Raw genomic sequence first — 16,516 nt, 5'->3', positions numbered from 1 at the left:
TTGTATAAGTTAATGGCATTCAAGAAATTTTACTCATTGATATGCTTTTTTTTCTTTATTGATTAAGGTATTACATATGTGTCCGTATCGCCCCATTGTTGATATGCTTTTGATAGCTTAAATTTGCCATTTTCCTCAATCCATGTAGGCAATCTAATTGAAGAGAGTGTTTTAAAAGTAGGGTTACTTTTTGTATAACGGGCAGGCTAAAAGATCCACTTTGAGTTTTTTTCTCTAATATTTAAAGGTTTAGTTGTGTTTCCAGTTGTACTCAGATTCTTAGCTCATGAAAATCTATCAGTAGCCTACTAAGTTAACTTATTAAAAAATTACTCCAGTTTGCAAAAACAAAAACTTTTAACAAGTGGACACACAGGCCTAACAAAAATCAAGTTGTGCTGTATTTGAGCTTATTGAATATGTTATGTAAATGCAGTTAATGCCAATTGTTTGAGTTAGAGGCTTAACACATGAGTAGGGGAGGAGAAACAGAGAATTGAAAGGTAATAGAAGAACATTAAAAGGGGTGGAGAAGATGTGGTAGTAATTGATAAATTTCCTAAACAATTTCGTTGCCTGCATCTATAAATCTAGCTATATAAATTACTTTAGAAAAATTACCTTGGCTAATTTAAACAATTGTCTGTTAGCCTAACACTTTTCTCCTTTACTGGCATTGTGATGATTTATTTAAGAAATATTTATTGAACGCTTGTTATGTATGTTAGCACTGAAAAGGTACAAAGGATACAAAAAGTCATAATTTTTGTCTGGTACCCTGAAGCATCATAGGATGTTGATATATCTGAATTATTCAAATTATATTATGCTTAGTTGTCATGCTATATGTGGTGTTCATGACAGCTTTTTTATTCAAATAAGTTGATTAAGCTGTAGATTAATGAGCATTGAGCATAATGAGTTCAATTTAATGAGCATTAGCCTTGGCATTTATCTGGTATCTAATGTTGTTTATATGACCACTTCATTGTATGACCTTGGTAAATGTAAATGTTTACCAAGGTATTTCCTTGGTATGAACAGGTATTTCCTTACCTGTTCAATGGGAGCTACTTTTGGTACTTTTGTTGGAAGCTTTAAAGTAGATAAAATATGTAGTTGCACCTAGCTCAGTTCTTAGTTTTGTAAAGGTGACTGCTCTTATTACTGTGACAGATGAGAATGATTCCTTTCTTTTGAGCACTGTTAATTAAAAGTAAAAGCTTGCCTACACATTCAGAGACTTTCTACATACTTTATTTAGCCTTCTAAACCAGTGATTCTGTGTTTTTGTGGCATTTTGGTATAGCCTTTCTTACCTGGGGCTCCATAAAAAAATTAATCCATACAGGAAAAGAGTGACTGCTTTCTCAGTTTTCCTAAGAATAGTGCATAGATGCATGAGAGAAAATGAATTTATTACATGTAATGGAGTCATCAGGGATTCTTTTGCTGAATTCTGGGCTGCTAGGACTATACTATATCTAATTATTTGAGAATTGCTTCAGAATTATTAAATTTACAGACATAAAAGTTGTTGCAAAGTTCACCTTCCTCATTTTTGATGGGGAACAACAGTACAAGAATGTAATGCCATGTAGCAGTTTGTTAATACTCCAAAACAGACCCATTTCCCTAATCAAGTGATTTTTAAAATTTTTCATACATTATTTTAGGTGGGATAATGCCCTTAGGATCATATGCTTCATATTCAATCCCATTTGGAACTGAAATTAATCAGTTTTTAATTAAGATAATGAGTTAGTGCCCAGTTTTTAAGTTTTAAAAATTCATTGAGCTGAATTTTAAAACCTAGTATAAAAAGTTTCAAAACTAGTGATTTTTGGAATACTAGTTAGTTCATCAAGTGAATAAAATTAGTTCTATAGCCGAGGAATTTGGGGGAATGCTTTTTGTTATATACATCTTGGAGGTTGACATTGCATTTTAGTTTATTAAAGACTGAGAAATTCAGAAGAGAGACAGTTTTATTTATTAGCTTCAACTCTTTTGATCCTGTAACACCTATTAATGTTCTGCAGAATCAGTATTCCTTGGAACATTTTTGGAAATGTTAACCTACTTCATTTATATATGAGAAATGTTCTAGTCATGCAGTTAAGTGATGACAGTCTTCAATTTGAGTCTGTCTCTACATTTATTCTACTCTAACAGTTCCTTTTTTGCTGTACCATCCTATTTTCGTAAGTATTTGGTTTATTTTAGAAATAAAAGTATAATTGTTGTAATGTGAGAGTATATACCAAGGGAACCATATGCCAGAGAAGAACATATTTTGAGAAGTATAGCACTGACATATTTGCAACCTCATTTAATTGGCTCTGTCATTGTAAATGGTTTGCAGACCTTAGGGATAGACTTCATGAGTTAGTATTTTCCTGGGAGAAATTCCTAAACAGGATAGAAAAAACTAGTTAACTCTGTAAACCAGTGATTCTCAACCTTTCTAATGCCGCGACCCTTTAATACAGTTCCTCATGTTGTGGTGACCCCCAACCATAAAATTATTTTTGTTGCTACTTCGTAACTGTAATTTTGCTACTGTTATGAATCGTAATGTAAATATCTGTGTTTTCTGATGGTCGTAGGCAACCCTTCTAGCGGTTCTCAACCTGTGGGTCGCAACCCACAGGTTGAGAACCGCTGCTGTAGAGCCTGAGACCATCGGAAAACACAGACATTTACATTACGATTCATTAACAGTAACAAAATTACAGAAGATTTTTCAAAGGGGTGAAAAGAATGCGTGTTGGGAATGTTTCTGAACATAAATTGGTAGATTAAGAAAGGTATTTTTGGCTCTTTTAGGAATATCTTTGAAAATAGACCACCATAAAACTGCAGAAATCAGAATTTAAAAATACTAACTGCGTTTGACAGTTTCAGAGATTTGATTCAAGTTTTGAAGAAAGAATAGAAAATTTTTTTTCTATTTAGAAATACTATAATCTGGTATTAACTTCTGAATAAAATTAAAGGAGTGGCATTTAAACGTGGAACAATATACATACGTTTTATTTTATATTTTTAAACATTTTTTATTTATTTTTTATTTTATTTATTTATTTATTTATTTTTTAATATGTATTTTATTGATTTTTTACAGAGAGGAAGGGAGAGGGATAGAGAGCTAGAAACATCGATGAGAGAGAAACATCGACCAGCTGCCTCCTGCACAACCCCTACCGGGGATGTGCCCGCAACCAATGTACATGCCCTTGACCGGAATCGAACCTGGGACCTTTCAGTCCACAGACCGACGCTCTATCCACTGAGCCAAACCGGTTTCAGCTTAAACATTTTTTAAAATTGATTTTAGAGAGGAAAGGAGAGGGAGAGATAGAAACATCAATGATGAGAGAGAATCACTGATTAGCTACCTCCTACACACCCACAGTGGGGATGGAGCCCACAACCCGGGCACGCGCCCCAAACCATGACCTCCTGGTTCATAGGTTGACACTCAACCACTGAGTTACATTGATAATGGAGATACAATGACATGAAATTTTCTCATTTGCTAAATTGAGAATTTGTGTTAATAGTAGTTCAAGGTCTTAGTCCAAAAATTTTTATGGCTTTTACAAAGATTTATGATAGCCTATACAATGTTAACTAAACTTCACATATCTCTTATTTCAAATCATATTTCCTAAATAGTTAACTTAATGATGGTATTCTTCTACCTTTTCACCATTTTCTCTTTGGCATTATTTTCCTTTTTAAGATATACACTGAGTGGCCAGATTATTATGATCTCTGAACGCATAATAATCTGGCCACTCAGTGTATGTCCTATATAATAAAAGGCTAATATGCAAATTGTCCCCTTGACCAGGAGTTCGACCAGCAGGAAGGCCGGCTAACTGCCCATGTCCCCTCCCCCTGGCCAGGGCTGGCCGGACCCCACCCATGCATGAATTCATGCACCGGGCCTCTGGTATATATATATATATATATATATATATATATATATATATATATATATATATATATATATACTCTCTCTCTCTCTCTCTCTCTCTCTCTCTCTCTCTCTCTCTGAGTGGCCAGATTATTATGCGTTCAGAGATCATCATAATCTGGCCACTCATTGTAGATTGTGACTATAAAGATCTTATTCCCAAAATATGTGGAAAGTAGAATTAGCTACGAAAGCTGTGAATAGTCAGTAACATACCAGAATTAAAGATTTTTCCGAGGATTTTTATGAAATTCTTAAACATTTACAAGACCTATCCTTCTTTGTTAGGCAAGTCAATATATATGTAAACTAGAAATTGAAATTAGAATCTTTCTTAATTTTAGTACTTAACATGTGAGAGGGATTTCAGATTATCATTTCAATATACTTTAGATATAGGCTTTTCAGGTTCAGTAGAAACGTCTATTCCTAGATTATTTATGTTGCTGATACTGAGTTTTGCTACAATTTACTTCTATGTTTCATTGCGTTGTCAAACTTTCATAGGTTGATAGAAATGGCAAAGCAAATAACTGTCAAGTGATCTATGTTTAAATGAAATTGAAGGGCCCTAGCCTTTTGCTCAATGGTTAGAGCATTGGCTGTGTGGGAGGCAACCAACCAATGTGTCTCTCTCAAGTCGATGTTTCTCTGTCTTTCCCTTCCCTTCCACTCTTTCTAAAAATCAGTGGAAAAAATATCCTTGGGTGAGGATTAACAACAACAAAAAAATTGAAGGAAAGAATCTTAGAATTCTACTAAAGCAGAATCTGTTTATTCTAGTATTCTATAATATTTTAAAAGAAAATATTTGTTATAAAGACTATTATGATTAGAAAAGTATAAAATTAGTTAAAACTCAGTCCAGGAAATAAACATTTTTGAATTTTCTGCTGTGCATATACAACTTAAGTTAAGTGTTCTTAGGTGAGTTACTTCACTACTTCATGCCTTAGTTACCTTATCAGCAAAATTGTGATGATTAAAATATTGTATGCTGTCATAGAGTTATTGTGAGGATTGAATGAGGCAGTATATATATGAAATGCATAATACATGACATATACCAAGCTCTCATGTTAAAAATCAAACAGGTTATGAATATTTGTTACTGATTTTGTAAGTGTAGGTAAATTACTTGGGAATTTTATCATTTGATTTTTAATTAAAAACAAATGTAAGAGGGATATTTATGGCACTGAACTTTTTTTGCTATGGAAATTTTTAAAGAAACGAACAGACGTTTTGATTTCTTCCATTTTTATAATGCAGGAATGAAAATTCACACATGATAAATTAAATTTGAAGACCTTTTTTTTATCCACCTATTCTATCACATGCTTTCTGTAGTCTAAAGTTAATTTCCATAATAGTTGTTTGATGTAAACATCATTCAGTTTTTCTGTTTGTAGGCAAGATTTTCTCTTTTGATCTCTTACATACTTTTCTTCTGAATCAGTTCTCTGTATAGAAAGCTATTTACCAAATAAGCATAATCAAGATTACCACCATCTGATTACTGATATTAGTACAGAACATGGCATGATACTCTCATTTTCATTAAGATTAGTTTTTAGAGAAAGATTGGAGTGAACTTTTCATATCAATAAAAACTGTAGATTTATTTTTCTTCTCAATATATATTCCATAGGTATGTTAACTATGGTACCTTATTCGTAACTCTTTGTTTTTTATTTTAACTTTCTCTTTTCTAAAATTAAATTTATTAGAGTGACATTGGTTAATAGGATCATATAAGTTTCAAGTATACATTTCTTTGATACAAAACCTGTATATTGCACTGTATGCCCACCACCCAGAGTCAAACCATCTTCCGTCACCATATATTAGGCCGCTTTCAACCCCTCTAACTTTATTTTAAAATAATTTGACCTACCAAAAAGTTGCGAAATACTACAAATAGTCCCCATTACCTTCATTCAGCTTTCCCTATGTTCATATTTTATATAACCAAAAGACAAATATAGAAATCAGTAATACTAACCAATCTGTAAATATTCCACTAAATGACCTTTTTCTGGTCCAGGATTCAATCTAGGATCTTATTTGTGCATAATTGTCATGTGACCTTAAGTCTCTTTCAGTGTGGGCTGGTTCTTCATTCTCTGCCTTTCATGACCTTGTCATTTGTGGAGTACTAGCTAGTTAGAATGTCTCTCAATTTGTGTGTCTGATGTTCTTTCATAATCAGATTGAGATTATACATTTTTGGCAAGGATACCACAGAATTGATGTTATGTCCTTATCAATGCATTATAAAATGAGGTACATAATATTGATTTGTCCCATTACTGGTGATGATATCATGATCATTGATTAAGAAGGTGTCTGCCAGGTTTCTATACTGTTAAATTACTCTTTTTCTCTATAAATAGCAAGTGTCTTATGGGGAGATATCTTGAGATCAAGTAAATATCCTGTTTCTCAACATACTTGCACCCATTAATTTTAGTATCCCTGTACCCCTTGATGATTCTTGCTTGATAAGAACCTTTTGAATTTAATTCCTTAACATCATTTTGTTGACTGGTATATTTCTTGTCATAGATGGATAAGAATTAAAGGAATTAATGTAAAGACAGCCTAATTTATAAAACATATCTTTTTCTTTCTATAGTCTTTTATACTCATCTTTTTCTGAATGCCCTTAAGAATATAGCACAACACAAAAATCCTGGAATTAAAAATGTGGTAGAAAGTTGATTCTTTTTTTTTCTTCCTACCTATACTTCAATATACTGTATTCTGGTCATCATTAGAACAAAGCTAAATATTTCCTACTAGCAAAACAGGTAAAAAATATGCTAGAGAAGTAAAAGTAAAGGGTTGAATTAATAATGAAAAGAATTTGCCACAGTGGTTTAGAGATTTTTCTTAAACTCACTTTCATTAAGATTTTCTTTTTATTGTTAAATATAGAAGCCTTTTTTTTCTTTTTTAAATCCTCACTCAAGGCTATTTTTATCGATTCTTGAGAGAGAGGAAGGGAGAGAGAAACATCAATGAGGAAGGGAGAGAGAAACATCAATCAGTTGCCTCCTATACATGCCCAGACCAGTCGAACCTGCAACCTAGGTATGTGCCCTGACTGGGAATCGAACCCACAACCTTTTGGTGTATAGGATGATGCTCCCACCAATTGAGCCACTTAGCCTGTGCTATAGAAGCCTTTCTTATTCAAGGGAGGCAGTGGCAAACAATGTTTTTGTGTTTAGTCTTCTTAAACCTGATGTCTTTTTAAAGGCAACTTGAACCTGAAGCTGACTTCCTTGTTTTTTGTCTTTTATTCTGTAGTGGATTACCTACTCTTAAATGTATATTGTGTGTTATTTCTTTTTTATTTGTTCTACTTCTTCATCTTGGAACATGAAGACACAGCTGGGTTAGCTATCTCTTGTCTTTTAACAATTACTTGACATTTAAACCTAATGAAATAATTTGAATCCTAATAACATTTTTGGATAGTTTTCCAAAAGGAAGACAAAATATATATTGAAAAAATCTTGGAATTTGGTTAGATGTTGAGTTTTTAAACATTTATAATAGGGCTTTTTATTCTCAGGACAACCTCTTTTAGGAACTTGCTTTCTATGATTAAGTGTGTATCCTCAAAATGCTATGCATTCTTTAAAGTTCTAACTTTCGTCTATATTTTGATGTTTTTACGGTGTATCCCATTTGACAATATATGTAGGATTGTGGTTTAGAAATAATCTTCTTTTCCTCTAGAGCCAATACAGTACCTTTGCTAACTTGTTCTAAGGAAGTTGGGTTTTGCTTGTTTGCTTTTTGGCAATGTCACTCAATTTTTAAAATTGAAAATTTGAATTTGGCAACAGCTGTTTTTTTTCCTTACTAATTTTAAACCTGGAAAAAGAACATTGGAAAATCTATAACGGGTGCCGTAATTTAGCTAAAATTTGGATCATCTCAGGATAATACCTTTGAAATTTCAGCTGACCATACTAAAAAATTAATCCTAAAAGCTGATCCCCAGAAGAGATCCATAAAAGTAATATTTTGATAAGTTTTTATTTTCTTTAGGATTAGGAAGTTGAACTCTGTAGTGTCTACTTTAGGTATCAGCCACTTGACAAAATTCTTCTTTTTATTTCTTGGTCAGTAGGCTTTATTCATTTATAAAACATTTACTAAATTTACCTAACTTGGTGTGCCAAGCACTCTTCTATGAGCTGCAGATACCAAACTCTTTCTATCAAGGATGTTCTTTCATTTTCTTTTTAATGCCAGCTGGGCTGTTCTGGATACTTGGAGGGATCTGTGAGAAATTCTTTTTCTTCGTAGATGTGCCTTAGAACCAGTAAAATGAGTGATAAAAGATGAATAGGAAAATATATTCCATCATGCTTTCAATTTAGCATAGAATATCTTGTTTTTATTTTATGAGTAATCTGCAAATCTATAAGTTAGCAAGTTCAACTTAAGATCAGTTAGTTATAGCACAAGTGGATAAAAATGATAATCTTTGTAAAAATGTGTTACCTTCTATTTCATTGCTTAAAAATGATTAGGTGTAGCTTTTCCTCTTTCTTCAATATGAGAAATGCTTAAAACTAGCAGTATGTGCTCATTTAATAGTTTAATATTGAGAACAAATATTGCAAATCATCTAGTTTGTACATTTCAGGATAATTTCTCAGAGTGGATTTATATATAAACTATTTAGATTTATTGCTTCTGATTTGAATATAAAAATTTAAACATTTATGGGAAATGGTAAAATGGTTTTATTGATGTACTGGAACGCCTGTTTGACTTCCTTTGTGACATTTCAGCATTGCTGGTTTTGTTGGCTTTGGTTTAGAATTTATTCTCTAGTGGAGCCCTGTGTAGAGTATTTACTTTTTTTCCTCTTGAAATATCACTTAGAAAAATGCTATCTATTAAAATAGAATTAGGTAAGGTCCTGCTGTGTCATTTTTATGAGCCTCCATTAAATCTCACAAAAGATGCTCTTTCGTTTTTGATTAATGATCTCATTTTGTAAGTGCCTTTACATTTTCTTTATAAATGGTACAATATTAAACCCACAGTCTCCATATAGTATTTACTCCTAAAGCAAGAGTGATACCATCTCTCCTCAATGATTCAAAATAATGTCTATTTAGGGATATCTGTTTGCTTATTCATTTTTGAGTATAAATATGTGGAATCTACAAGTTTTGGTACTTCAGGCAAAAGAAAGAAGTTGTATCCTGAAAGGAGTCTGACTTGGGAGAAGTTTATAAGTGGATCTATATCTCCAGCCAACTCACTTGTCCCATAACCTAAGGGTATTTATTTTTTTGTTGTTGTATTTTTAATTTATATATTTTGCAGGGTATGATAATCAAAGGTTTGGAGCTCCTACTGAAAGAGAAATTGTAGACTTAGCCCAATATCAATTTGAGCAAGATATGATTTCTTGGGGGTTGTTTTTATTTTCAAAGTGAAAGGAGTCTGTAAACTTAAAAAAAAAATAGATGTATTTTTTTGTTCAAAATGAATGTTCCCTTTTTGCCTGTATTTTCATTCAGATATGTTGCTACTGCTGATTAGCATTCAAGAACTGAAGGAAAACTGGGAAATTTGGAAAATCATTTTGTTTATAATTTCTGAATATCTTTTTAACTATATCTTAATGTTAAATTTTAAGATCTCATTAGTTTGGAAATATTGAATATTTTTCCTGGTTTATATTGAAATATTAGATTCGAAAAGGATTGATTTGTCAAGGAAATTGATTAGAAAAGAGTAGAGGATGATTGTTTAATAGTTTTAATGTAGCACATCTTGTTCCATATAGGTACAATGAAAACATAAATAAGATAGCTCTGGTATATTAATTTTAAGCCTTTCACATCTGTTAAAGAGCCACCCTGTAGGAACTCCAGCTATGGAATACTTTGTTAATCTATTTGGGATTTTTGGATTCTTGAAAATACCTAATTAGATTGTATTTCTTGAGATACTTAGTATTCAGATCTTTATCTAATTTGTATTCCTTTTCTCTTGTCATTCCTCACATAGCTCTCCAATGTGAATATACTGTAAAGTACTGTTTTAAGCTACTGCTCAAATATAGTCTTTAGTTTCTTCAAAACTAAAAGACTTCAGGACTTAAACTCTATTGGAAACTTAAAATGAAAAAAAAAAAAAGCTGGCACAAAGCCTCATAAAGTATTTTTGTAGTTATTAATTTGATACCTCTTGCAATATGGCTGTTTCACCCCTTGACATCTTTTAGATTTCTTTTTTTCATAATTTCTTTAATTTTTGGAAATTATAGATTTGATGCTTAAATTTGTAGTTTTTTTTTTTCTTAGTCCAAACTATGTTCATTTCTCACTTGTACAGAATTCAATATATTCCTAAAGCAGAAGTGTTAGCTCGTTCTTTCATCTTTAGGCTTAAAAAAAATTTAGTCCAAATGTTGTTAGGTAATGGAATAACCATTCCTTTTCAGCTATTCGTATATTTCCAAACTGGCTGGCAGAGCCAGGAGGAAGTTGAAGGCACTAAAACATTAACTTTGGTTGGTTGCTACCTTCATAGTGCTGAGACTACAACCTTTTTGGTTGGTTGATAGAACAAGAGAGCACAATCCTCGTTCCACTAACAGGTAAGGAACCCTTGTGATAACCAGTTGGTGTGAGAGAGAGATTACTTGATAGTATTTTTTTTCTTAATTTATCCCACCATATACTGTGTCCCTGAAATAGGATAGTGTGAACTATGTTCCATACAGCAGAAATATGCAGCACCTTTCTATTTAGAATAAGGTCTGAAATTTAATAGGGATGTATCACTCGATACCACAAAGTACAGTTGATCTGTTTTCCACTGTTAAAATTTATCCTGCAGTCCCTATAACTTTAAATACATGTCTGCCTATCTTATTCTCCTTTCAGCTTTTCCTTGATCAGTTGCTATATGCTTTGAACTTCTTTCTCTTGTTTACCTTATTCCTATAACAATGCATACTATTTTCAGTATCTTTATCATCATCTATTATTTGGGTATATCTTACTGCTTTAATTTCTGCATTGTAGACATTAATGATTATTTCCCGGTCCTTCTTGACCTCAAACCAAATGATCATATGTTTAAAAAAGATTTTTAGTCTGTATTACCTATGTCCACTATCCTGCCTTTTAACTTTTAAATATGAGTGCTTGAAGAATAAATCTTTTTCAGTGGCCGTAGTCATAGCTTGATAAAATTTAGGTTTAGCTTTGTATTGCTATGATGTGGGACTGTAGTCATTTAAATTACTGAAGACTTAAAAACCAAGAACAAATTCAGCTTCTTAAACAGTTCCCAAGGATTATTAGTATTCCTGTTCATATGCTTGATTTTTCTGTTTCTACTTTTCAATCCATCTTCTTCTCTTTTACAGAAGAATTAACTGGGACTCCTCCTTTAATATATTTGAGGCCGAGTGCCTTTCCCTGTCCCATTTAGAGAACTATGATCTTGTTTCCATTCAAAATTTATCATTTTTCAATTCAGTCTTCACCACTTGAAGTTGAGTGGTTTGTCACAGAGTGTGTTATGTTTTAGACCAAGATAGGTCCCTTCTTAATCGTTACTGAGGAATTAATCATTTGTGGGGACAGACTTCTGAAATTCAAATTAAGAAGGCACTAAAGAAAGTGCACAAAAGTAGCTCCTTTTTATCCTGAGGATAAGTCATTACAAACTCAAATGACCAGAGAATGTAATTTCTTAATAAGAATTTTTCTCTTAAATCTATATTCAGCTCTCTATTTCAGTGCTTCTCTCCTACCAGAGGTGCAAGGAGTGATCCTAGAACCACAGATACAGCCAAGACCACGGAGAGCTTTTGACGTCAGGGGTCCACTTTCTCCACTGAACCCTTGGAGGCAGAATATCCAGCTTCTGGAGAGAGTGGGAAAGGATAATAAACAAGTGGGTGCTTTCCATTATTTACTTGGGTTTATTTATAGATTGGAGTGTCCTTCCATTGCCCATTTAATTCTACTGGTAAACTCCTTGGGTTCATATTAGAACTAGGTGGGGCTGCAATCTGTTTGTTTTTCTAAGAATGCTAACTAGTGCCCATTCAAAAAAGCAACCTAAAATTTAATTTTCTCTCCAGGTAATTAAAGCAGTGGGTAATTTGGGCACTTGATTTAGTGAATGACTTTGTAGTCCACAGGACTTTCAAAAAGGGAATATTTGCCATTTTAGCTTTTAATGGTACTAGTTGACATCTAAGTGCTCTTTTATATTCCAGTAATTAAGAAGTTTCTGTATTTCATCTTTGGGCAAACTGGACATCTGAACTCACCTAACTTACATAGTCTGATGTCCAAGGTATTATTCTACCCTGTTAGTGAGAAAGTTTTGGTCTTTTTCCTACCTCAAACTTTAGGACTTCATATTAATTAGATCTTTTAGAAGATGAAATGATAGTACTGTTATGATTTTACTGTCAAATCTAGGTTTCATTCTTTAATAAGATAAATATGAATGAATATAAGTTTCAGGGTATAATATCCCTGAAAGGCTATGTTAAATATATTCATAAGTAGTTTTCTAGTCCCTAGGAATACTGTTATTTGTGACAAAAGCCTTGTCCTAGATTTTTCCCATGGCATTAAAATGGTTTTCTCTTAGTTTCTTCGATGCCAAGGGTAGGATTTGATTCCAGGAAATTCTTATCATCTACAATGGGTAGAATGTGAACTTGGTGCCTTTGGCAAGTTTTTTTTTCCTTGGTGGATTCCTTCTGTGACTCCAGGTATCTTGATAATGGGAGACCGGTTTATTTGTTCTCTAATTGCCCAGATTTCTTTCAACTGGTAAACATCATACTTCTTCAGCAAAAGGAACTCTCCTAGCAGAGCCTTCATGGATGATATCTGTCACACATGCAGCACCTGCAGTTTGGAAGGCAGTGGTGAACGGAGCCATGCAATATATCTAGAAGACACAAGGATGAGAGAGCCACCTGATCTTGTCGTTTATAAACTTTAACATTTACTCTGGTGTACTCTTGGTCTGGAAATGGAGAGGCTTAATTAATGAAATAATTTTTTCAGATTGGATTTTACATGGCCATGAAAATACTCCTTTCTATTCAGAAGACTGAAATAGAGGAAGCATGAGAGACTCCTTTCTTTTAAAAGCAGCTCTCTGTATCTGTTTCACTTAAAAGATTTGTGGGATTGAAAATCACCTTAAAATCAAGCAGGCAAACATTTTTTTGTAGTATGAGAGATCCAAAAACCTTAGTGAAACTGTTGTGTGTTTTTTCCTGACACTGAAAGAAACTAGAAATAAACTAGAAGCTAGAAATTCTTAATTACTCCCAAATTATTTTTAAAATTAAGGCTACACTTTTAGCTTATCTTTTTCTGGTCTTGAGTCATATTTTCATTTGTCAAATCAGTGTAGAAGTAGAAGAGACATCTTTTGAGATGAAAGTAGCTTTTGCTCCTTCTTCTAAAGTACCTAAAATACTTGTTAAACTTGAGGAATTGTTTTGCATTGAAGACATAGTGAAGTTGGAATGATACTGAAACAAAGCAGGTAGTAGTAGTAGTACATGTAGTGTTGCAAGATCATTATCCAAACTACCAATTAATTGATCAGAATAGTTATCAAAAATTTTCTACTTCTCTTTTTGATATCTCTTAACTGGTCAGTTAAAACTATTAAAGTAGTTTTTAAAAGTTACCCGATGCTATCAGTTTGTTTTATTTGGTATAAATTTTAAGAATGGAAAGTGTAGAATTATTAATATGGAAGCCTCTAAAATGTTTTAGGAATCTAGAAACATTTGCCAAGTCTTTCTTGGCTATTTATTAGACCTGTATTTGCCTCATTGATTATAAATAAATGTTTGTATGTGTAGTACTTAAAAGAAAGTATAAAAGGTCAATCTAAACTAAAATTTCTTTAGAGAGCTCTGAATTTTCATAAATGATTATAGCTTTTTATGCTTGATTTGTTTTTGTTAAATGTTAATAAGAAAGTCTTTACAAATATATAAATTTAAAAAAATAACTGCTCAACATTTTAGAAAGAACTTAGGGGAATTGAAAGTGAGATTTCTTGGAAATTAAGTTAGTTGAACTCTTTGAACCAGTTTATGGCCTGTGAGATTATTAGCCTTTTGTTTCAGTTTTGAAAGATGAAAATGATTTAATCTCTTAATCTCATGCTTTGATTAAATTTTAGCTCTGTTTCTTAAAGTGTACAAAAGAAATGTAAGTGCATTTCTATTCACCTCATGCCACTAAAAGCTATTTAAAACTGAAACTTTTTGTATATTAATGTAAATTGATTTGTTTATTTAAATTTTTATTTTAATATTTTTTCTTACAGATTTTACATATTTTGTCACAATATGCAATCTTACATTTTTCAGTGTTTATTTTATGAATATTATAAGCTATTTTTTTCTAGAATGACTGTGTAATATTTGTATTATGTGATCATTTGAAAACTAATAAATATTTTCTCCTTGAAAAAAATGCACTTACGATAAATGGCTTATTTTTGTTTCAGGAGTAGAAATTGAAAACTACAACAGTATTTTTAAGTGTATTTTAATTTTATGTGTCTTTCTCTAAGTATTTCTTAATATATATCCTACCCTTTGTATGTTAACCTTTTTTGAGAAAACAGTTTTTAAACTGTTAAAATGATTATCAGGTCACCCAGTGCCAAATTTATGAAAATAGGTGATCTATTTAGTCAGTTTTTGCATTTTCATGATTTGCTTCATCTTAGCTTTGTTTCAAGAATTGGATTTTTTTAGATGCCATTTTTAATGTCAATTTTGCAAACTAGGAAAACTCTTGAGTCAAAATTATACATATTAGGAGTAATATGGTTAAATCTTCTAAAAGCAAAATTGATCAAAATATAACATCTTACAAAATAGCATGCAAAAGACAGCTCCTATACACAGAAAAACACATTTGAAATTAATGACTTAATTTATAAGAGCTGTTAACAGGAAAAGAAAAATGTTTTATATTTTAGTGTTCTGCTTGAGCAAATAATTATAGAAGGTAAAATATTAAGAGTCTCTTGCTTTTTTAACCTGATAGGATACAAATTGGTTTTAATGATTCTGGTTTTTATAGCTACCTAAACTTAATTGAAGCCCCTGGAACAATTTACCTTTTCTAAAAAATGCAGAGTGTGCTAGAAGCAAGACGATTTTTCTTTTGATTTGAAGAAAACTTGATAAGAAGTGGACTCCAAAGCTTAAAAATAAACATTATGATGGGGTGGGTCCTTGGCAAGAAATAAAAGTTAAATTAATGACAACTTTTGGATCAAATGAAGTAATTTGGCTTCTCAAAGAAATTATACTCTAAAAAAAATTAGAAATGGAAATTATAATTTAGAATAGCTACTGCATTTGGGGAGGTGGGAAAGGAAGTTAAAATTCTTGGCTTTCTGGTAAGTTTGAAAAAGATGAGTAAGGATTCTGTGAATAAAAGTTTGTTTTTAGAGTTAAAGCAATTAAAAAATATACAGACTACATTTCAGCGGGAGGCTGTATTTTACTTGAATACAAAAAAATTATATGTGTATGAAAGGGTAAGGTATGGGAGGTTAAATAAAAATCTTGCACCAGAAACTTCAAACATTGTAAAAATAATGGTGAAATGAGGGTTTTAAATAAGTTAGTTTTTATTACATGGGCTTTTCCCTACACCATCAGTAGCTTTAAAATAAAGACATTACAGAATGTTGAACATGGGTTACCTTTATATCTTTGAGGTATAAGAACATAGGCTTAATCATCGATTGGATTAACTGTAGATACAGTTTTGTTCTTTAGTGAGGAAACAGTTTTTTAATAAGTTCTGTCTTAAAAATGTATATGACATAAGCAGTGTGGTTTACAGTTTATTGTAAATATGTGCACAGATCTTATTTTGCTATATTGAAACAATTGAGCAAGATGTCAGTTGCTTAGATGTCCTAAGCAATCTCTTGCTTTCTTTTTATTCAGATATTTTTTATTTCCCATTAAACAGACTTCATATTAATTTAGTTGTAAAATGTGAAAGATTTGTGTTTCCAAAAATATGCACATAGGTGCTCTAAAGCACCTCCCTCCCCCAATATGTACATCTAAGGTAATTAGGTTACTGCGGTAAAAATGTTAGGGAACTTTGAAGTATGCATCGGAGTTATCAGGAATTATGACCAAAGGGATCTCTACTCCAGAGGTAAGGTATGGCATAGGTAGAAAAATGTTCAAAATGTGTTCAATGTAATGCCTGATGATAAAGTGAACTATAACAGATATCTTTGGATTTTCAGAAATATAGAATTAGAAAAATAATTTTCCCTAGTGATCTCTCCCAGAGAAGAGAGATGGATAAACCACAAATTTGTTTTTGTATGATTTTGGAGTACATTTCAAAACATATATCCACAGATATTCTACCCTTTGTGTTCTTGACCTCATTTATTCCAGGGCATCTCCTCCTATCCTTGCTCTCTTAGTGTTTA

The 16,516-nt window shown here is 32.1% G+C and overlaps 1 protein-coding gene across 5 annotated transcripts in view; it reads left to right on the top strand.

The window, feature by feature from the left end:
* Positions 1–16,516, top strand: part of TSC22D1 (TSC22 domain family member 1) — a gene marked incomplete at its 5' end in the record, with an annotated part of 152,148 nt that overhangs the window by 22,291 nt on the left and 113,341 nt on the right. The window contains 2 exons of one of the 5 annotated variants that reach the window (XR_013813861.1): positions 11,769–11,938; positions 12,821–14,415. The exons of 1 other annotated variant lie outside the window; for it this stretch is intronic. Coding sequence is in view for 2 of the 4 variants with exons in the window: in XM_079778954.1 (XP_079635080.1) it covers positions 11,782–12,037 (256 nt within the window). Of the gene's footprint in view, positions 1–10,472; positions 10,629–11,768; positions 14,423–16,516 lie in introns of those variants that run through there. 3 more of the 5 variants (XR_013813862.1, XM_079778955.1, XM_079778954.1) reach the window with 3 other exon arrangements.

The sequence above is a fragment of the Cnephaeus nilssonii genome (assembly GCF_951640355.1).
Source record: "Cnephaeus nilssonii genome assembly, chromosome: 8".
Taxonomy (NCBI): domain Eukaryota; kingdom Metazoa; phylum Chordata; class Mammalia; order Chiroptera; family Vespertilionidae; genus Cnephaeus; species Cnephaeus nilssonii.
This window is presented reverse-complemented; position numbering and strand designations above follow the sequence as displayed.